We start from the raw sequence: 21,146 nt of genomic DNA on the forward strand, positions 1-21,146 counted from the left end.
CATGCCCAGTCTCCAATGTGGACATTTCACCAATGTCATGTCAGTCCAAAACTATATATGTACAAGTCTATACACAAGACCTGCATAAGGTTCAAAGCAGTATTGTATTCTACATAAGGGCCCGGGATTCCAGTTTGCCAACTAGCCAATGGCAAATCTACAATACCTCAATGAAGTAAGATCTATGAAGGCCTTTGAGTGAAGGCCTTTGAGGATTCAGAGATCACAGCCCACCAATTTCTTTACGAAATTCTATTGAAAAACATTTTTGAAGGCCATCCATTCACACTTGTCGATTATCGAGGACCTGGACACTATTCTCGACACTGTGCACCAGTGTGCGCTCCACTCGAGCATATCGTGACCAAAATGTGACGCGCTGGGTCCTTACAGATTTGAGACCCAACGTTAGGGTTAATCAATGGTCTCGGAGTTTCCCGACTGACTTTTCCGGCAGCCGCTCTCTCGCAAGCTCGAGCCCTTACCTTTGTTTATTTGTTCTTTCCCATCAATGATCACATTTGTCATACGCTAATAGTATTTAGAGGCTCATCGAGCGAGACGAGCGGCTGCATTTTGGAGCCTGGAAATATATGCTGATTTTCGTGGACATGATTAGAATTCGAGGTCCGACTGTATCTGTAATTTTGAACTTTTGGCCTATGGTTATGAAAACGGCTGTAATTGGAAAAGGGAGGGCAGATGAATAAGTAGCCGACGTGGATGCAGAAAGAAGAGGATAACCATGTTGTTTGGGGGATAGTGGATGATGGGCTCATCTATCACCATGTCAATGCGGCGGCAGAGCCGAAGGCGCCAATCAGGAGCTGTCAAAACCAGCTCCCTCTAAGAGTGTAGCTTCCCCACCATGAGCTACACCACCAAACGGTGGCCAGGTCACAGACACCTGGATCAAATGATGTAATCACACCTAGTTTCCATGTCGCATCAACCTGTTGACAGCTGGGCGCCGTGTGAACTTCGCACTAAACACAGCATGGCACCAGGGATACCTGTCCCCAGGGTGGAGCGAGATGTTGAGGACAGGTGGTCATTCAGGGAATGCTGGTATATTGGGCTGGGTATGAGCTACCGGGGTTTACATGTTTACATCTCATTTTCATAAATTTATTCATCCTCATTTGCACCTTGCTTTATTTCAATTTGAGAACATAAACAAAAGAATAGATTGCATTTTGACAACGGGCTACACAAGAGTTATATACAGCTACTTTATCTACTACTCATATAGGTTGACACTGTTTGTGGTGGTGTCAAGCGGGCTGATCTGTAAGAAGGCGTTGGATGAGTTGGTAGGCCGTCATGAAGGGTTACTGGGTACGTACCTAGAACAGATGCACGAACAAGGTAAAAAGGAGGGGTGTGACGCGATGTTGTTCGGCGTTCGTCGTGCATTGTCGTTGGTCCGTTGCTAGTTGTCACATTGCCGTCGACGACGTGGCCCCTGTTTCTTATGTGAAAAAAAGAGAGGAGGGGTGTCGTCTTGCTCACCTCGACGTCGTTCGTTGTTGTAGATCATTGCCGATGGCAATATGGCCTGGGCTCCTTTAGTCAAAAATGGAGGGAGAGGGGTATAGTGTTACTCACCTGGACATTCACCGTCGTTGGTCGTCCTCGTTTGTCGGCATTTGTCTGTTGCAAGTTGAGACGGCGACGTGGCACTGCTTTCTCATGTGAAAAAAGGAAAGGGGTACAGCAGTCACCTTGCTCACCTTGTTTCAAGGGGACGGTGACAATGATTTGCGTCGTCACCATCTGGACAATGTGGCATGTCCGCTGGCGTGCCAGGTCGTCTTCATCCCGTTGAAATGTGGTGCGCTGACGCGCTGGTTACCTGGCGTTGCATCGTTGAGGGCATTTGAACGATTGATGCAGGGTGCTGGTGGTTATTGACGGTGGTGACAGAGAAGAATGGTGCCGGAGACGGAAGGTGAGAGTGAGGAAGGTTGAGCTGGGGTTGGAAGTATTTGAACCTGCGGAGTGTCTGAGTTTGAAATGACTTGGGTGAAATTTCGCTCACTGTGCACGGTTACAAGCTGTATTTGCGTACGACTAATGTATATTTCAAAGTGCAAAAGCACTACATTAACCGTCTCTTACATAGCCCTTGCCTTTGAGTGAAATCTAGCAGTTATACTAATTTTGTGGTAAGGTGGTCGCTACGTTTACAGCAGAGCTGGTGCCCATGTATGAACCAGCTGATGGCCAGCTGGGCCTGGGCACAGCATGTGGATCAGGTAACTCACAGGTGACAGATTTGATGAGCATCAGGAAATTTGGCAACCCGCCATCAACCTGTGCGCCAATTGGCGGTGTAATCAGCTGCCTGCAAGAGCGGGTCAACGCCCAAGTGGAGGGAAAACCTGCTGTCAACCTGCACAAACTTCAAAACTGGAGCAGTTCCACGGCAAATACCACATACGACGATGTTTCTCTGCCAGTAGCGCGGCAAACCCACCACACTTTCAACATCCAAACTACACCGTGCACCTTCACTGTAACTCGCAGGAGCTCTCAAGCTTCAAATTCGGCCAATCATCGGGGAGATTTCATTGAGCATACCACGAGTGAACCGCAGAAAGGTCGAGTTTTGAGTTGAGCTAGAAGTGGAGTAGAAAGTTGAGAACATGAGGAGTCTTCAAATTTCAAAGCTTCAAGTTGCAGTGTGCATAAATTTGAGGTAGAAACCCTGTACATCAGTGAGCATTTCAGTTTCCAGAGGTTTCTCAACCCAGGCAACCTCTGAAAACCGCAGAAAACCCGAAAACTTGGAGACTGAGAAACCTATGTCCCTTTTTCAGTAAACCTCATGGGGTGATAGGTGCAAAAACCTCGGAAACCTGTCACAGTATATATATAATATGAATATACACAATATATTGTGATCATAGACAAACATTATGCAATACATATGTAATAAAATATGGGTACTGGGTGGTTATATACCCTGAGGCTGCGCACAGACCATGTGGTCATGTTTGTGCTCAAATCCAGTTGGACAACAAACAATTTCGACAACAGCAAACAATGCCGAAAACAATCTGACAACAACCACTTCCACCATCAACGTTCAACGTCCACCCACCTTCCCTTGAAGCATCGCCTGATTACGACATTGCCCACCCACGACATCGACACTCTAAGCCCCCTGCAAGCCGCTGCTCGCAGGGTGGCAATGGTGTCTGTTCTTGGCCACGACAACCAGCAGCCGGATGCCCAATGAACGAACGGTGGAGGCAGATGCGAGGCAACAATGATGGTGACAACGTACGATGTTGTCATCGTCTAGGCTCTTCCTCTGTGCCAATCCAGGTAAGCCTACATAAGTACACTCCCCCTGATACTCCTGTCTGACTCTGAATCCAGGTGCCACGTCGCTGTCAGCGACATGGCAACCAAATGGCGAATGACTAATGTTGTCGTCGTTTGTCGTCATCGGACCGACAACGCACAACCCGACAAACAACAGCGGCGGATCACAACCTCCTCATCAATCTGGTTGTGGTCCTTGTATTCTTCGGTGTTGGTTGGGATTGGTTGCCCTCCTTTGGGGAACACTAGGAAGTACTACACTGGAATCTACGTACTTGTAAACAAGCTATTATTAATGGAAAAATAGTTCTACACTGTAGATAGTTTTTAGGATTCTCAGGTTTCCTGGTTTCTGGTTTCCTAGTTTCCAGAAACCAAAGGAAACCACTGAAAACCCGGAATCTATATTTCCATCTTACTGATGTAACCTCGTGACCAGCAAGCGTCTAACTGAGTAACTCCGACAAGCTCACTCAGCCAGCGCGCGCTTATAATGGCAGAGCATTGTTCTTTCCATATTCTCACCAGCTACCAATGGATGAATCGCCTTCTCTATTGCTAAAATCAAGGATTCCCAGAAAGACCACCATTGTTTCGAACCCCAGTAGCTTGTGAGAGTCTTTATGTATATTTATCAAAAGTTTGAACACCATCGTCCACCTCAGCTTTGAAATAAACAACTTTCAAAGCCCTCTTCGAAAGGGAATCATTTACTATCGCCGGAATGGAGGAATATTCGAGCACAACATCTATTCCTCCGGAAAACATGAGGTTGATCCACATGCCGCTCATTGAGAAAGTCGTATACATGTTGTTTCATCGCAAGCGATAATTAGGTCAACAGAACTGCCTCGGCTTGTTTTTGAATTTTCCCACATTATTCCAGAACCTTCACCCACTTGTGCAACATCAACGCAAGCATTCCTTCAACATCGGGGATGCAACGTGAATATTTGAACCCCGGTTCCTAGATCCCACTGACTAGGCATCATGCTCTGTCAGTACATCCGTTGTACGACTACGTGAGGTGTGCACCCGCCTTTCCCTGCATAGACTTGGGTGGCCTCTTCTCGTCCTCGCATCATACCTGCAGCCGTGATACCATTCTCAGTGACGGGTTTCTACGCCTTCATTGCAGCGGGCTTCCTCCCTTTCTTCAGGAAAAAACCTGGTTTGTTCAATGCACTACGCCCAAGCTCACAGAGTTCGATGTTCATGGTTTCTTTGCGGTCTCTTCTCCTTCAGGCTTCTTTTTGTTTGAACGGCATAATAAAAAGTATTTTTATAGAGGCGGACATCCTACTCCTCCCCGATCCACCATTCAGGCCCACACTTATTGTTCTGCAGGTCCCACTCATAGAGTATTCCATTCTGTTCAGCGTATAGAGTTCCCCCGCTTGGATCGAAGAAAAGTGCACCCACTCTTATGTACGATTTAGATCTTTGTAAGGTGATAGTTTCTTCCATTTCAAACAAAGTTGCATCAATCATTCGAATGATGTCAGGATCAGAGAAAGATTTGCGCTAAGGATTCAGACCATCTATTTGAGAGGCTGGGATGCCAGAATGTGAACATCAGACATACCTCTACAAATACCAGAACTTCTTTTCCTAGTTTTCCACTGCTGAATTGAAGATCGTCTATATCATAGTCGTTCTGAGGGGCTATGAATGTCTTCAAAGGAACCTTGCTTTGGATATCCCAAACAGATACTCTTCCACCATTCATAGCAATAGCAAACTTGGACCCATTGGCAGAAAACACAACTCTTGGATCCTGGAGGCGATCAGCTGGATGTTTTGGGATTTTGGAAATCGGAACAGAGATGCGGGTAACAAAGGAAAAGTTTGTGCCACCAGAATCTGAATAGTGAATGTCAATCGTTTCATTTGATCGGTATTCGTCCACATCCATGTTTAGAAGAATGCGCCTGTCAGGGGATAGCTTGACTTGGAGAACACATTAGAGCAGGTTCAACACTACATGAAGATTTCGGACAAACCGAGACTATATTCGTGGTCCCGCCCCTTGATCTTTGAATCAAAATCTATTCTCCCGGACTCAATTGGGATAAAATTATCCGAGGCGTCAGTTTGAGTAGTATCAAACAGCTTCCAATGGTCCCTAAACCACACCCTAAAAGTGATTGCCAAGGGACTTTTGGTGGTTTTTATCAGCTCCAAGTCAGACATATTGAAGACACCATCAACACGACTCTCGAAAGACCACAGAGCGGGACCAACGCGATTATCGGAGCGGATGTCGTGGATTGATAGGTATAGAAAGCGATACTTCATTGAATGCCCGAATTTAGTGTACTTTCCGAGTAGTAGCATCTGATTGCCTTTGATGGGGACAAACGAAAATCGTATGAAACCCCACGACCCATGTTGCAGGCCAATAATTCGTGGCTTGAAGGAATAGTGAGTTGTATATGACTTTCTCAATGAGCGGCATGGGAATCAAACCTCATGTTTGCCGGAGGAATAGATGTTGCGCTCGCATATCGCACCCTTGTGGAGATAATAAAAGATTCCCTTTCGAAGAGGGCAATCAAGGTCGTAAACAGAGGTGCTAGGTGGACGATGGTGTTCAAACTTTAATACATATACAAAAGACACTCACAAGTCACTGCGGTCAATAATGATGGTCTTTCTGGGAATCCTTGACTTTAGCAATGGTGAAGGCGGTTCATGCAGTGGTGAAGGCGACCCATCCGTGGAAGAAGGCGTTGATGGCCGGTCAGAATACGGAAAGAATGGTGAAGGCGGTTCATGGGGTGGTGAAGGCGACCCATCCGTGGAAGAAGGCGTTGATGACCGGTCAGAATACGGAAAGAATGGTGAAGGCGGTTCATCCGTTGGTGAAGGCGATCCATCCGTGGAGGAAGGCGTTGATGACCGGTCAGAATACGGAAAGAATGGTGAAGGCGGTTCATCCATCGATGGCTGGTGAGAATAAGTACGGAAAGGACAATGCCAAGGAGCTTGTCGGATTTTGTGTCGCTTACCAATCACAGAGATTCTGAAGACTCTACTCAACTCAAAACTCGACCAAAAATCGACCTTTCTGCGGCCCACTGGTGGTATGCTCAATGAAACCTGCCATCTTCGCAAACGTTGACCCGCTCTTGCAGGCAGCTGATCAGCTCGTGGTGGGGAAGATACACTCTTAAGAGAACTGCTTTTGACGGCTCCCGATTGGAGCCTTCGGCTCTGCCGTGATAGATCCCCGAAACAACATCGTTATCCCCTCCTTCCTGCATCCACATCGGCTTCTCATTCATCTTCCCTCCCTTTTCCAGTTAACATCCGCGCTCAAACAGCCGCTGCAAACAGACTGTCGGAGACTCTCCCTTTGACGCTCCAAAAAGCTTGACGACGGCATTGACTACGGGAAGAGGGGCGAAGACTATACTGTTGCGCTGCCTAGATCCAAACTACCCGGCCGTTCAAGATTAATACCACAGTGGTTTCGCAAAGCCGAAAGAGGTACATAGGCTATGTTGAGCCCATGTGATCGACTAGGTTGGAACTAGGCTGAAGGTCCGCGATTGCGAGGCACAACTCTTGGTATCCCGAATCATTGTCCAGCGCCGTCACTGGACAGGCATCCCGGCGTTGTTCTAAAAATGCAACCCGCTAGGAATCCTTGGCAAGGCGACTCTATACAATTTTGACGGCTCAACGCCCGATGGCGCCTCTTCCCAACGAGGACGACAGACTTTTCCACATTGCTTTTGCTCTCTAGGGACGATAAATAGCTTTTTTTTTTGCAAACAATGTAATGCGGCAAACCCGTCAACCTCTCAAATCCCCCATGCTCATGGGCGTCTTCCGCAAAAACGAACTTGGCCAATCGACAATAGAGAATAGATAATATATTATGTATAAGTAAAAGAAAGTCCAATCTCTACAATCGAAATTTAAGAGTGCCCGGGATTACGATACGGTAGTGCACTTTGAGAATGAGGGCGTACAATAATTATAATACAGACAAGGTTCGATATATGTGTAAACGAGAGGAGGGGGATTCATGTGCCAAGAAACGTTACATAGGAGGGGACAAAGCGTGGTATTGAGATAGCTGGAAAAGAACGAGATTTGAAAAAAAAGACTGAAGGAAGGGAGGCAGGGAGCGCGTGTATAGTCGTCGCGTAGTCAAAGGAAGGTGATGAGCGTCCAAGAATCTAGAGCGCAAGAAAAAAAAATAGAAAGGGGCATACAACCGTCATCAATCTCATCGTGTGATCACGCATAAGAGTGGTGGTGGTGGCCATATGGTCATGCATGTAGGTGGTCATCGATATTGGAGGGGTGTCCAATCCCAACCTTGCCACTACCCAACCCAAAACTCCAACTCAACTCAAAAATCAAAACTCGACCGCGCACTATAATAAACCCCAGAAACCATCGACGCAGCGTCCTCATATATCGTTTCCGTCTCCGTCTCTGTCTCTGTCTCCGTATCATCATCGTCAGTCCACATAGAGTCCGATGGAGACGGGGAGGGACGAGTACGATGAGGTGGAGGTGAAAGGGTGGTTCCACGTGCGGGTGGGGGCGTGAGTTGGCCGTTGAGCGATGGAGGAGGAGGAGGGGTGAGAGAGTCCCGAGTACTCGACAAAGAGCTGCGAATGCTCGATAAAGAGTTTCGAGGACTACACGAAACAGGGACAACTCCACCGGCATACGTAGGCGGCATAGGAAACTCCAAATCCTCCCGCACGCGTGATAGTGATGCTCGCTCGGGCGGGGGGGACGATGGTATCTGAGGAGGCCGTAGACGTTGCGGACGTGACCGACATTTTTGATCCCGCTGACATGGTGGACGAGGTGGAAGTAGCAGTGGAAGGAGGGCGGTAGACGTAAGCCGTCGGGGGTACACGAGATGGGCTCGTTGGTGAAACACAAGAGCCCAAGGAAACTCGGGAGGAGCTCGAGGAAACACGCGACGAACTCAAAGGCGAGCTCAAACTCATACTGACCAACGACCCCCGCGACCCCACCACCCTTCCTGTTCCTATATGCGCAGAGAACGACGATGGAGGCAAACCCTTACCCTGCCTCGCCCTAGCTGCCAACGCAGAAGGTGGTATGATCAACGGAGACGGAGATGGGCCACACCTTACAAAGATCTAAATCGTACGTAAGAGTGGGTGCACTTTTCTTCGATCCAAGCGGGGGAACTCTATACGCTGAACAGAACGGAATACTCTATGAGTGGGACCTGCAGAACAATAAGTGTGGGCCTGAATGGTGGATCGGGGAGGAGTAGGATGTCCGCCTCTATAAAAATACTTTTTATTATGCCGTTCAAACAAAAAGAAGCCTGAAGGAGAAGAGACCGCAAAGAAACCACGAACATCGAACTCTGTGAGCTTGGGCGTAGTGCATTGAACAAACCAGGTTTTTTCCTGAAGAAAGGGAGGAAGCCCGCTGCAATGAAGGCGTAGAAACCCGTCACTGAGAATGGTATCACGGCTGCAGGTACGATGCGAGGACGAGAAGAGGCCGCCCAAGTCTATGCAGGGAAAGGCGGGTGCACACCTCACGTAGTCGTACAATGGATGTACTGACAGAGCATGATGCCTAGTCAGTGGGATCTAGGAACCGGGGTTCAAATATTCACGTTGCATCCCCGACGTTGAAGGAATGCTTGCGTTGATGTTGCACAAGTGGGTGAAGGTTCTGGAATAATGCGGGAAAATTCAAAAACAAGCCGAGGCAGTTCTGTTGACCTAATTATCGCTTGCGATGAAACAACATCCTACCCACTCATCCGCACACGGAATGGAAAGACGTACCTCTGGGACTCACCTTGCTACACGACGACTCGCAAGTTCCTCGAGGATCCCACGTGAAAGTCAGTTCGCTGTCTAGATGAAATGTAATAGTGAGATGAAGAAACCAGGGTGTATAGGCGGACATACGACAGAGACCGTCCTCACCCTCGACCTGGAGTCCGCGACGAAACTGAAATGCGCGACGTTAGGTTTCCCATCAACCTAAACACGAAGAATTTGTATCGTTCCCCAAATATTTACACCTCCAATTCAGAAAAGCGTGTTTTCCAATCAAATAGGAACAAAAACGTTATTCTCTATGAGCCAGCTTTTTCTCTTTCGGCAGGTATGTCGGTTTCAACATATCAAGGTCAGCTCCCCCAGAAAAATTACGGTAAACTCACATTTTCCTTGAACACTTTGCCATTATTATGCTTTAGGATTAAGCAAAAACTAGGAGGCCAGCCGTTGACTTGGCTAAGAGCCCGCACGCCCCCTGGTCTTGCAGCCTTGAGATAGCTGGACCTGGAGATTAAACGTCCAAGTTGCACGGTCCCGAACGCATTCTGGTCGGTGCATAGCGCGTGGGTGTTAATTCACGTCATATTCCTGTGAGTCCGGGGAGGAGCGATGAGGTTTGTGGTCGCCGTGGCGGTAGAGGTGGACTTACATCATCCGAGTCACAGCATCAGAACACGGTGAAAACACGCCTCAGCAAAATCGCTGTGGTAATTTTGATTTTTGAATGGCCTGGTCGTCTGAGCCTGGGCAGCGCAATAGTAAAGTCCTCGCCCTCTCTCCGTAGCCAACGCAGTCATAAGTTTCCTGGATGGTCAAAGAAAGAGTCTCTGATAGCCTTTCTGCAACGGCTTTTCGGTGCGCATTCAACACACAACTTGAAAGATCCGTGCCACCTGGTGGTGAGGTAGATGTCGTTGTAGGGTTCGATCGTGCTTGATAGTAATACACTGGTGGAATATATCTGACAGAATTCACTTGTCATACAAATGTGCGTCGAAAGGCCAGAAGAAAGGCCAGATTCGATAAGATTTCTGTTGGAAACGCCGTCACGTGCATCATACTCGAGTACACAGCCTTGCCACAGCCAAACCAGTACATGAAAAGTACATTGGAGTTCATAAGGTCAATTACAAAAGATTCACATAGTGCTATAATCATGATCTACAGGATTGGTGGCAGTTCCAGAAAGAAGTTGAAATTGGATTGACGATCAGCCGTAGCGGTATTGTTCAAGTTGAACAGGTGTCCCGAATGGAAATCCGGCATTGGGAAAGAGGGCGATTGTTGGCGCGCATATCCGCCTGTTTATTGGTCTTGTTGGCAAGGAAGAGTAGGACCGGAGCAGTCGACCTAAGCCTTTGGGCACGAGAGTCCAGATGGACAGGAGGCGTGGCGGGTTGGCGGGATGGTTCTACGAGATCAGTAAGGAAAGTTGTTTTCCTGGGCCGTGGTGGACGTTTTGCGGTCACATCCGTTAATGACGGAGGAGACTGGGCAGACTGTTCCCCGCCTTCGTCATCTTCCGGAATAACGTTTATTGCGGGAAGTTTCGGTGTCGCAATGGAACGAGGAGATTCCTTGGGCAAGGGGGACGGCGATCTGACCAACTCTAGCTTCTTGCATTCTAGAGCATTGCGGGATTCCCGCAGCTGTGACTCTGTCTCCTCACACCTCGTATGAGCCGCACTTAACTCTGATATCACTTTCTCCAAAAACACACGCTCTCTGAGTTCTGAAGCCGTATTGTCTTGTGTGTTTTGGGACGCGATGGGGTTTATCTCCGCGTCGGCAAGGGCGGCACGAACCGTGTTGAGCTCTATTTCCGCCCCATTTTTGACACTCGCCAAAGTCGACCTGACTTTGCCGAGCTCAGTGGCAGTCCTTTCTTGTGCTGCCTGGGATGCCTGCAACTGTGAGTTCAACTGGGCTATCTTCGATCTAGCTTCTGCAAGGTCGTCCAACGTCTTCTTATGTGTCGCCGCGTTCGCCCGGAGTTGTTTACTACGTTCCGCCGCCTCCCTCTCATTCGTATCCCGTAGCTTGGTCAAGGACAGAGATAAATCAGCCACGGTGGCTTTAAGATCCTCGCAGGTTTTTTCGAGCTGCGTGTTTCTGAAGGCATCAGTAGAGTTGCCGTCGAGCAAAGATTGGATCTGAGAGCGGCATTCTAAGATTTCCGCTGCATGTAGAGTCTTAAGGAGTTCGATTTCGCTTCTCAGCTTAGTTCGACGGTTGTTCTCCAACTCAAGATCCCTTTGCTGAATAACTTTAATAAACGCCCCCCGCGATCATAGACTGTGAGCACACCTTTGCTGAAGTTTCCCTCTCCCGTTTCAATTGAGCGATAGCGATGACCCACTCTGACCGTAGTTCAAGCTGTCTAGTCTCCCATTCCTTCATTTGGCCTTTCAGGGCCTTACATTCGTCCTCCAATGCCTTCCTTGCTAATCTGTCATCGATGTTTTCGGCTTTTATCCCTGCGATCTTCTGATTCAGATCGATGACATCCCTCTTTTGCTGAAGCTTGAGCTGTTGCAACTCCTTGTACAGCTCCGCACCAGCAGACGTCTCCTCGACAGTCTTTCCCTCAGCAAGCTCCTTCTGCATCTCGACAAATACGGGGTCAAGCGCAACAAGCTCGCCGACGATAGAGACCGGCGGCAAGAACTCTGGGCCCTTCGGAATCTCGCCCAGAGGGAATTTGCCAGATCGGACAAATTTAGATTCCCCTTCAACGAGCCCTTTGAAAAATCTATCCTTGGTCTTCAATTCTGTTTCGAGTTCAATACCATGGTCCAGTTCAATCTCATCCCAAAAGGTTGTGACGACGACGACATTCTTCAGAGGGTCAGGTCCGCATAATTTCTTGAACATGGTCATGTTGCGTTGCAAAGAGCCGCCAACTCTGGGATCACAGATGTTGTGCAGGTATAAGATGCCAGAGAACTTGCGGTCCTCGTCGTACCTAGGCACTTGAGGGTCAGGGTCACAGATAATAACACTGGACTGCTTACTTTGCTTTGAGAAATGCACCGATTTCTTTCAGAATGACGAGGTCGGATTTACCACCAGCGTCAGCGGTGTAGTCGTTGAAACCCGGCGTGTCGACAAGTGTCACATGAAGGCCATTCTTCATCAAGAAGTCATACTCCTTGATGTCGCTGGTTTGTGACTCCAAGCCATGTCCAACGTCCGTGGCGTCCTTTCCGAGTATGGCGTTGATGAACTTGCATAACGCAAGATGGTAAGCTGATGTGGCGAGAGTTTAGAGACTACCATACCGATGATTTGCCGGTCCCCGTTCCTCCCATGACGCTATGGTAGCACTTCAGTTGGGCGCTCAATGCAAAGATGTCCGACATACGCTATTAAACCGGCTGGCTTCGTTTCCTTGAAAGCCATTGTCGCACTAGAAATTTGGAGGAAAAAGTCTTAAGAGGAAGTGGGTGAAGTGGCACGTCCGGGGGGATGTCGTTATTAAAAGGAAGCGAAGACGTGCGTGTTTCCTAAACTCGTACAAGCGCTTAGTGTTGGTCCTTCGCCCCTTCGGATTGTTGCAGCGCTGTTTGAAGCCACGCTGCAAGCTAACCCGGGCCGATGTTACTGAACTCGCTGCCAATTGAATAATATGGTGGTTCCAACGTTCCGTCAAAGCCTTCAAGGATCAGGAGAGTTGATGACAAACAGTCGAAAAGCAGCATTCAACGGCGTTATTGGTGTTATCTGGGCAGGAAATGAAGGTGACGTGCGTGTTTTACTAAACCCGTACGGGCGCTTAATCAAAGGGGTGTTCGTCCTTCGTGCCCCTTCTTGATTACTGAGGCGGTGTTCGAAGCTACGCCTGCAAGCCGCTTGATCTAACCAGGGCCGATGAAGATACTGAACCCAGTGACAATTGAATAATATTGGTGGTTCCAACGTTTTGTCAAAGAATGAGGAGTGAGATTGGATGGCAAACACTCGAAAGGCAACATTGAACGGCGTTACTGGTGTTATCTAGCCATTCACGTTAGAAAACGATCAATGTTATTCGCTCTGGCTTCACCTTTTACTGGTAAGATGCTGAGAAAGTCCAAAACACATGGCATGAGCGTGTTCTACCAACACCTTGAGGCAAACAATGACGTTGAGCATAGATCAAATCTGGGTCGTGGAGGCAATGTGCAACCCCAAACCCCGAATTCCCATCCATAGATGAGTTTCCGAGGGTGAGAGATTGGTGAAATGACAGGGTGCGCTGATACAGACCAGTAAGGAGTTGCAGCAGAGTTGAACGTGATCAGTTCCCGTTCCCCGCAATATGATGATATAGAGGTCTGACGTGTTTGACATACAAACCAGATACATCATCTCACAACTAGCAGTGGCCATCGAGAGTTGGGGACGTTTGTTGCTATAGAATCGGGAGTTGACCGGCGAAACCTTTGATGGAAAGGTTTGCCGCATTGATCTTTTCTGGACGTTGTTTTGAAACTGTTTGTCATCTCTATAAGACGAGAGTAAAAAAGCAATGCAAGAAAGTCTGTCTTGCTTTTGGGGGAGAGAACGCGCCACTGTAACAAGTCCGGATCTGGACCAGAAGCCGTTGGGACCTGTCTTTCTGGCAAGGACGATTTGCATAACGGGCCACGAAAAAAAGTCGTCCTATCCAGCAAACGTTGTCGGTTCACCCCCAAGAGGGATGCGCTCATAAGTAGGATGAAGATAGCAAAAGATCAGGCAGGGCAGGTGCTCAAGTCTAAGCAGTACATCCAACACGACGGGTACCTGAGGCTCTGAGAGAATGATGATGCGGATGAGACGGGGGGGATGTGTGAACAGTGGGGGTGGGTCACTCACATAATAGACGAGGGTTATGGTTAATTATTTGGGCGCTGCGCAGTTCTGTGGGTTGATGTGAGTTCGTATGGGTGGGCTAGGGTGGAAGGTTTGTAAACGTACGTGCACACAGTGTAATTATGCTATTATGACCTAAAAAGGGGTCAGGACTCGGGCGGTTTTCAAAGACGAGTAGGGAAGTGACATACTGGACTAAGGAAAGTTTAAAGTGACGGACAGACTTGAGTAAGTCTGATATCTAGACGCATGTTTTTTTTGTTGGGAAAGGGAACTTGAAGCGAACAAAGAACATGCACAATTCCTCAACACAATCCTCACGCTTGAAGCCTTGAACCCCTGCCCAGCGTGAACCTTCTTCAAACCTGCCGTACAAACTTCAACACTGGAGCAGTTCCACAGCAAAAGCCACGTACGATGATGTCCCTTGGTTGAGAACATGAGTGAGCTCCTCGTGATCGGCAAGCGACACCAAAGCGGCGACACCAACCTCAAACGTTCTATGTAACTCGCTCAGCCCAGCGCGCGCTTATATTGGCAGAGCATAGTTCTTTTCCTATCCTCACCAGCTACCAATGGATGAACCGCCTTCACCATTCTTTCCGTATCCTTACCTGCCTTCAACTGGTGAAACACCGGATGAACCGCCGTCAGCATTCCTTTCTTGGAAGAATGAATTGTCAACGGATGAATCGTCAACGAATGAATCGTCATCGGGTGAATCGTCAACGGATGAATCGCCTTCACCAACCGATGAACTACCTTCACCTACGGATGAACCGCCTTCACTATTGCTAAAGTCAAGGATTCCCAGAAAGACCATAATCGGTGCCAATCGTCACAGGTGAGAGTCTTTTGTATATGTATCAAAGTTTGAACATCCTTGCAGAGATCGAATTTACGACTTTTGTTGTCCTCTTCGAAAGGGAATCATTTATTATAGCCGGGACGGTGCGATATTTGAGCACAACATCTATTCCTCCGGAAAACATGAGGTTTGATTCACCTGCCGCTCATTAAGAAAGTCGTATACAACTCACTATTCATACAAGCCACGAACTATTGTCTCGGAACCTCCGCCGCATACTTTCACCAATTTTTCGCTTGTCCCCATCAAAGGCAATCAGATCGTTTTATTCGCAAATTACACCAAAATCGGAACCGAGTCAATTATGGACAGCTTTCTACGCCTATCAAACTACGAAATCCGCTCCGATAACCGCATTGGTCCTGCTCTGTGGTCTTCCAACGGTGACTGGAACAATTTTGATCAGTGTGAGGCGATATCCACCGAAAATCCCTTGGCAATCACTTTTTGGGCGCGGTTTGGCAAGCATTGGAAGCTGTTTGACATCTCCACTACTGAAACTGACGCCTCGGATAATTTTCCTCTAATTGAGTCCGGGAGAATAGATTTTGATCTACAGATCAAGGAGTTGAAGTTGCTGGGCGAGACTCATGGACATTTCGGTTTGTCCGAAATTTTCATGCAGTGTTGAACCTGCTCTAATGTGTTCTCCAAGTCAAGCTATCCCCTGACAGGCACATTCTTCTAAACATGGCGGATCAGGAGAGGGAGTGACAAAATGAAACGATTGACATTCACTATTCAGATTCTGGAGGGACAAACTTTTCCTTTGTTACCCGCATGTCTATTCCTATTCCCAAAGTCCCAGAAGATTCAATTTTTGTCCTCGAGAACCCAAGACTTGTGTTTTCTGCCAATGGGTCCAAGTTTGCTATCGCTATGAATGTCGGAAGAGTGTCTGTTTGGGATATCCAAAGTAAAGTTCCTTTAGAGACATTCATAGTCGCTCAGGACGACTATATACAATATCTTCAATTCTGCAGCGGAAAACTAGGAAAAGAAGTTCTGGTATTTGCAGCGGTACGTCTGATATTCACATTTTGATATCCCTACCTCTGAAATAGGTGGTCTGAATCCTTAGTGCAATGATTCCTCCCGTCATGACATCATTCATGTGATCGATGCGACGTCGTTTAAGACGGAAGAAACTTTCCCCTTCAAGCGGGAACAGCGCTCAAACCCTGGAAAATTTGAAGGAGTGCGTGGAATTTTCTTCGATCCAAGCGGGGGGACTCTATATGCTGAACATTACGGAACAATCTATGAGTGGGACCTGCAAAAAAATGAGCGTGGTCCTGAGTGGTGGATCGGGGAGGAGTAGGATGTCCGCCTCTACAAAGATACTTTTTATCATGCCATTTGTAGTTCATTAGATAACCAACAAGCATTCAAGCAAAAAAATGAAGTCTAAAGGAGAAGAGACTGAAATTGGATTGAAGTTAGGTATCGGCAAGAAAACTACGAACACCCAAGCAATCAGACTGTGAGCTTGGGCATAGTGCATTGAACAAACCAAGTTTTGTTCCAGAAGAAGGGGAGGAAGCCTGCTGTAATGAAAGCGTAGAAACCTGTCACCTCCAGTCCTATTCCAGTGGAATTCCAGTGGAATACGGGTACGATGCGACTCGGAGGATGAGAAGAGGCCGCCGAAGTCTATGCGGGGAAAGGGGTGGGTGCAGACCTCACGTAGTCATACAGTGCGTGTACTGACAGGGCCCACACCTCACGTAGTCATATAGTGCATGTACCGACAGAGCCCTGATGCATGATGCTCCTGGTCAATGGGGATCTAGGAACCGGAATACGAATGTTCACGTTGCATCCCCGATGTTGAAAGAATGCTTGCCTTGGCGAAGCAAGGCATGTGGAGCGTTGATCGTAGCACAGGTGGGTGAAGGTGCTGGAACGATGTAATTATCGCTTGTGATCAAAGAAGGTCGTCGATTCACCCCCCAGAAAGAATGAAAAAAGCACTCATAGGATATAGGATGCACGAATGAATTCCAAAATGTCAGGTAGGGCAGGTTGCTCATGTCTAAGCAGTACATCCAATACTACGGGTACCTGGGGCTCTAAGAAGATGAGATGGGGAAATGTGTGAACAAATGGGGGGGTCACACTCACATAATAATAAACGAGCGTAAGGTGGTTAGCGGAGTTTACTGAAGAGTTTGGGTGCTGCACAGTCCTGTGAAGGTTGATGTGAGTTTGTATATGGGTGGGCTAAGGTGGAAGGGGTTGGGAACATACGTCTACACAGTGCATCATGCTATGACAGAAAAAGAGTTTAGGCGGTTCTGAAAGGCGAAGTAGGGGGAAGTGACGTACTGGACTGGGGAAGTTGAAAGTGACGGACAGGCTTGAGTAAGTCGTTTGGAGAACACGGATTCAACACTTACATCTAGAGGCATGTTAGGAAAGTTGTAAAAGCGAATAAAGAACACGTACAGCTCTTCAACGCAATCCTCGCCCTTGAACCCCTGCCCAGCCTGAACCTTTTCCTGACAATGCTCGAAATGCTTAGCCAGGGCGGCGCATTTCGATGACTCCTTGCATTCTTCTCTAATAACAGGATGGAGCTAAAGTTGGGCATAAGCGTTGGCAGTTTGTTCTGAAGAAGACAGATGGCGGATACGAACATCTTCTGGCTCTTCCTCTTCCTGTTCGGCTACGGGCTGCTCTGGAGCTTCTACCTCCGCCTCGGGCTGCTCAGCGTCGGCGTGGACGGTTGAGATGAAAGAGGAGAAGAAAGCTGAGATGGAGCTCATTTTTTTTGGTGAAAAGAGGAAATGTTTTGTCGGGAGCAGGCGGGAAAAGTGATAACGTGACCTCGGCGAAACGCACCTTATAACGGCGATGCTCAAGCTCACGGATGATATTCTGATCTACATCTTATCCTTTCTCCAACCACCATCCATCCTCTTCTTGAGAGAGACCTGTAAACGTCTCTACCAACTCTCCTACCAGCGCATCGTCTGGACTAATGCATGCACAACCGACATCCTCTCAAACAACTATCCTTTTCCATCCGATGGCAATTTACCTCAACTCAACCTCGACCTCCTCGAACAATATACCCTAAAAGCATGGTTTCTGGCTTCCAAATGGCGTCAATCTGCGTTTACGCCACCACCTCCACGCGTAGTTGGATGTCTAGATGAAGATATAACGTCCATTTCCGACGTTCGTTTTTTGCCTTGCTTGGATCGTACGTTGGTGGTCACCATTTCGAAGAGCATATGGAGCGGGTTGACTGTATGGGCGTTGCAGGGTGATGTGCTTGTGAAACGATGCGAGTGGTTTCCCAGAGGTGCCATATTTACTGGCTACGCTGTGAACAGCGAGGGGATGATGGCGGTTTCGGTGTGGAAGGAAGGGTTGGTTTTCATCCCTCTCAATGATCAACGTTGTTGATTAGAGTGATAAAGGGAACACATTGTGCACATCCTCTCTCTGGACACCGAGACGTGGACTCTAAACAGCATCGCGACTCTCAATACAATCTTCCGTCCGATATGCCTGAACGGCCACGTCTTGGCCCTCAGCAACGACGTTTCAAAGTCTCTCCTATGGGACTGGCAGAACTCTACATACGCCATCCTCCAATCATCCCCTTTGCCGAACGATGAAAATCAAGGTGGAACACGAAATCTATTCCAGGTTCATTTTTATTGTCCTGTTCATCCTTACGCTAAGTAGCTAACACCCAACCCTCAACCCCAGCACGACCGCTGTATACAAGTCATATTCGCATATCACTCAATCCTGGTCGTCTCCGCACGATCAATCCATTTATTTCCATTCCCCGTCTTTTCAACCATCCCATTCGCTCCAGACATCCCGGCCTTTCTTCCTTCAGAGGACTCCAATGCACACAAGGTGCATGCACCGCTGGCACAGCACTCTTTCGGGTGGGTCGATGGCGTCGCCGTCTCTGTGTCATCTGCACATGGCGAACACTCGAAGGGACGAATGGAAGAGCACGTCGCGCTCTCCATCCTCTTAAGACCAGAGTCAGATGACCCATGGTATCCTGCCGAAGAGCACAAGTTGGAGATGTACACGCTGTACCCAAATTCGGCTTTTGATCCCTCTTCCCTCGATGAAGTCGTCGTTTCTTCGAATCTCAGCACGAAATCCCAAGCCCAACAACTCCCATACACGTTCCCACCCGTCCTCACCCACGCCATCCCAACCCGGCACGGAGTCCTACGCTGTGCGTCCCTCGCGTTGGGGAAGTGTGGGACGGGCGTGTGGATTGAGCCGAGGCTGCCGAGGACGATGGAGGGGCTCGTCGACGGATTTTTACGGCATGCTGCGAAAGGGAATTGGAATGCGAGGAAGGAGAAGGAGAGGGTTATGTGTGCTGTTTTTCCGGGGCCGCTTTACGTGTCTGGTTTGGAGGGCTCTAAGAGTGAGAGTGAAGAATTGGACAGGGGCCCAGTGCCGATACAGATACAAGGGATGGAGTTGGACATTTCGGGTGTCGTTGATGATGATGATGATGGTATGGGGGACTGGGCGGCTTTTGACTATGATGAGAGTCGAGGGAGGGTGGTTCTTGCTTCGAGTTATGGGAGGGTGTTGATTTTGGAGGTTTAATTTTTGGTTTAAGGACTGCTGCTGCGTCGTATTCGATGGATGATAAAGAGCGCGTTCAATGAGTCTGAATGCCTTTTCTACAAGTGGCTATGGATGTATGCGCGTAGGGGGCTAGAAGCGTTCTTGATACCATCGTTTCCGTACTTATTCTTGAACTGTGCCACTCTTCGGTGACTTCTGGCTTCTCTGTCAAAATGTCAGCACTAGAGCTAACCGAGGGCCAACCTAGGGTCTCTAAAACTGTACATTGAAAGTTATTTGATAATGATTGTAGTAAGACATGATGAAAAGGACATGACAGCTCCCTTGGTGTATGCTAAGCCTTGGTATGAACAAGATGCGACAACTGCAACAAGCGCGACTCTAGAAGATGGGCGCTCCCTCCATCCTCTGCCATCACAGGTGTATCTTCCAAATCACGTATAATCTGGTCAATATGCTCAGCAGCGCCGGACATGTGTGCAACACGTGAACACGCAGCGCGTATGGCGAGGAGAGCCGGCGAAGGGAGTGAAGGGGGATTGATGTTTTTCGCTTTGCAGGCTGTCACTACGTCAGGATCAATCCGGAACGTAACACACTCAAGCTTTTGCTGAAGACCTGCCAATGCCCAGAACAGCTGGTTGTCGATAGCAACGATCTTGTAGGTATTTTCCTAACACCGGTATGTCAAAAATCTGGATCAAAAATGCATAAGTTTACTTGCCTCCCCGATCACTTCTTCTAACCAAAATTGTAGCTGGTCAAAGAGCGAGTGTATTTCGGCCCGCATGGTGAGGATGTTGAAATATTTATGGACATTGCCGCCGACAAGGCTCTCGGCTTTGTCCTTGAGGCCAAAGACTTCGAGAATTGCCATTGCGCTAGCTGCGTACGCGGCCTTTGAAAAAACTCATCAGAACTGGCACCACACAGGGGCTGAGCAGACAATCGCACCTTGTGCTCGCCGTCCTGCGCAGTCTCCGAAAAGATATGGGCACATTGCGTAACGCCAGATGCAGGATGAGCAATGAAACGATTTCGCAGCTCAGGGTGGAGAGTGATCGAACTGTAATCGTAAGCCCCGGTAATCATACAACGATACCCATCGCGCATGAGTGCCTGGGAGAAGTTGGATATAATCTGACATTAGCGGCGTACATAGAGCTTACATTCTCACGAGCGCTGCCTTCTGTTGTTGGGGTCTTTATTTCGCTGAGAATTCTGTCTCGAACAACGTCCAGGGACCAGCGAGAAGGATGATCAGAGCATGTGGGTATCGGGCCTGCATTGGACCGGACTGGAAGAAGGTCAGATTAAAGCCAAGTAATTAATGACCATACGACGAACAAACGCGGATGAGGTGATTGCGATAGTACAATCCCGTCTCCTGGAGCCTCAGACTCTGTGCTTGAGACTCTTCCTTGCTACCGACAGTATACCCAAGTAATGATAGGCTTGATTTAACTTGCTTGATGAGATTCTTGTATGGAGTGATGCCAAAGGAGTGCTTGTCATGTAGCCAGAGATCCTGTATCAAGAACCCCAGAATGCGAATGCCAATGAGCGGATCGTTGTACTTTGCGCCAGATTTGGTCGGGGCCACTTTCAAAACTGCTCGTTCCGCTTCAAGTATATAAGGCCAGATGCTTAGGCCTTCGTGGTCAAGCTTGACGTCCTTTAGAGAGGGGAGGCTGGACATGGGTTTTGCACGTGCAGCT

At 48.3% G+C, this 21,146-nt stretch overlaps 8 protein-coding genes across 8 annotated transcripts; 2 read left to right on the forward strand and 6 right to left on the reverse strand.

The window, feature by feature from the left end:
- Window positions 1-1,154: 1,154 nt before the first annotated feature.
- On the reverse strand, window positions 1,155-4,143 carry LACBIDRAFT_333986 (uncharacterized protein; the record flags this gene model as incomplete). Its single annotated transcript, XM_001888698.1, has 17 exons — window positions 1,155-1,207; window positions 1,347-1,465; window positions 1,513-1,558; window positions 1,609-1,653; window positions 1,734-1,797; window positions 1,856-1,994; window positions 2,042-2,073; window positions 2,122-2,132; window positions 2,268-2,347; window positions 2,584-2,621; window positions 3,107-3,124; window positions 3,293-3,319; window positions 3,352-3,431; window positions 3,474-3,588; window positions 3,609-3,619; window positions 3,753-3,861; window positions 4,048-4,143. The coding sequence occupies 17 exons, from the start codon at window positions 4,141-4,143 to the stop codon at window positions 1,155-1,157; spliced, it is 1,083 nt and encodes a 360-aa protein (XP_001888733.1).
- A 489-nt stretch (window positions 4,144-4,632) lies between these two features.
- On the reverse strand, window positions 4,633-6,276 carry LACBIDRAFT_313184 (uncharacterized protein; the record flags this gene model as incomplete). Its single annotated transcript, XM_001888699.1, has 5 exons — window positions 4,633-4,857; window positions 4,919-5,283; window positions 5,337-5,745; window positions 5,803-5,908; window positions 5,960-6,276. 5 exons carry the CDS (start codon window positions 6,274-6,276, stop codon window positions 4,633-4,635), a joined length of 1,422 nt encoding a protein of 473 aa, XP_001888734.1.
- Window positions 6,277-8,524: 2,248 nt separating this feature from the next.
- LACBIDRAFT_333988 (uncharacterized protein) lies at window positions 8,525-9,794 on the reverse strand (the record flags this gene model as incomplete). Its single annotated transcript, XM_001888700.1, has 7 exons — window positions 8,525-8,622; window positions 8,740-8,857; window positions 8,884-8,925; window positions 9,154-9,212; window positions 9,267-9,309; window positions 9,524-9,644; window positions 9,790-9,794. The coding sequence occupies 7 exons, from the start codon at window positions 9,792-9,794 to the stop codon at window positions 8,525-8,527; spliced, it is 486 nt and encodes a 161-aa protein (XP_001888735.1).
- A 575-nt stretch (window positions 9,795-10,369) lies between these two features.
- LACBIDRAFT_313185 (uncharacterized protein) lies at window positions 10,370-12,542 on the reverse strand (the record flags this gene model as incomplete). Its single annotated transcript, XM_001888701.1, has 5 exons — window positions 10,370-11,398; window positions 11,448-12,105; window positions 12,155-12,366; window positions 12,422-12,455; window positions 12,505-12,542. 5 exons carry the CDS (start codon window positions 12,540-12,542, stop codon window positions 10,370-10,372), a joined length of 1,971 nt encoding a protein of 656 aa, XP_001888736.1.
- Window positions 12,543-14,551: 2,009 nt separating this feature from the next.
- Window positions 14,552-15,917, forward strand: LACBIDRAFT_333990 (uncharacterized protein; the record flags this gene model as incomplete). The annotated part of the gene is made up of 5 exons (XM_001888633.1): window positions 14,552-14,820; window positions 14,920-14,971; window positions 15,029-15,446; window positions 15,590-15,864; window positions 15,909-15,917. The coding sequence occupies 5 exons, from the start codon at window positions 14,552-14,554 to the stop codon at window positions 15,915-15,917; spliced, it is 1,023 nt and encodes a 340-aa protein (XP_001888668.1).
- A 915-nt stretch (window positions 15,918-16,832) lies between these two features.
- LACBIDRAFT_313187 (uncharacterized protein) lies at window positions 16,833-17,635 on the reverse strand. Its single transcript, XM_001888702.1, has 6 exons — window positions 17,484-17,635; window positions 17,293-17,423; window positions 17,173-17,238; window positions 17,095-17,113; window positions 16,969-17,032; window positions 16,833-16,916 (listed from the first exon to the last, which is right to left on the reverse strand). Exons 1-5 carry the CDS (start codon window positions 17,610-17,612, stop codon window positions 16,994-16,996), a joined length of 384 nt encoding a protein of 127 aa, XP_001888737.1. The 5' UTR covers window positions 17,613-17,635; the 3' UTR covers window positions 16,833-16,916; window positions 16,969-16,993.
- Window positions 17,636-17,676: 41 nt separating this feature from the next.
- On the forward strand, window positions 17,677-19,446 carry LACBIDRAFT_295750 (uncharacterized protein; the record flags this gene model as incomplete). Its single annotated transcript, XM_001888634.1, has 3 exons — window positions 17,677-18,221; window positions 18,273-18,504; window positions 18,544-19,446. The coding sequence occupies exons 1-3, from the start codon at window positions 17,701-17,703 to the stop codon at window positions 19,444-19,446; spliced, it is 1,656 nt and encodes a 551-aa protein (XP_001888669.1). The 5' UTR covers window positions 17,677-17,700.
- Window positions 19,447-19,690: 244 nt separating this feature from the next.
- On the reverse strand, window positions 19,691-21,127 carry LACBIDRAFT_295751 (uncharacterized protein; the record flags this gene model as incomplete). Its single annotated transcript, XM_001888703.1, has 5 exons — window positions 19,691-20,101; window positions 20,153-20,326; window positions 20,383-20,547; window positions 20,598-20,725; window positions 20,776-21,127. The coding sequence occupies 5 exons, from the start codon at window positions 21,125-21,127 to the stop codon at window positions 19,763-19,765; spliced, it is 1,158 nt and encodes a 385-aa protein (XP_001888738.1). The 3' UTR covers window positions 19,691-19,762.
- Window positions 21,128-21,146: the final 19 nt, after the last annotated feature.

This window comes from Laccaria bicolor, genomic scaffold, assembly GCF_000143565.1.
Source record: "Laccaria bicolor S238N-H82 LACBIscaffold_57 genomic scaffold, whole genome shotgun sequence".
Lineage (NCBI taxonomy): Eukaryota > Fungi > Basidiomycota > Agaricomycetes > Agaricales > Hydnangiaceae > Laccaria > Laccaria bicolor.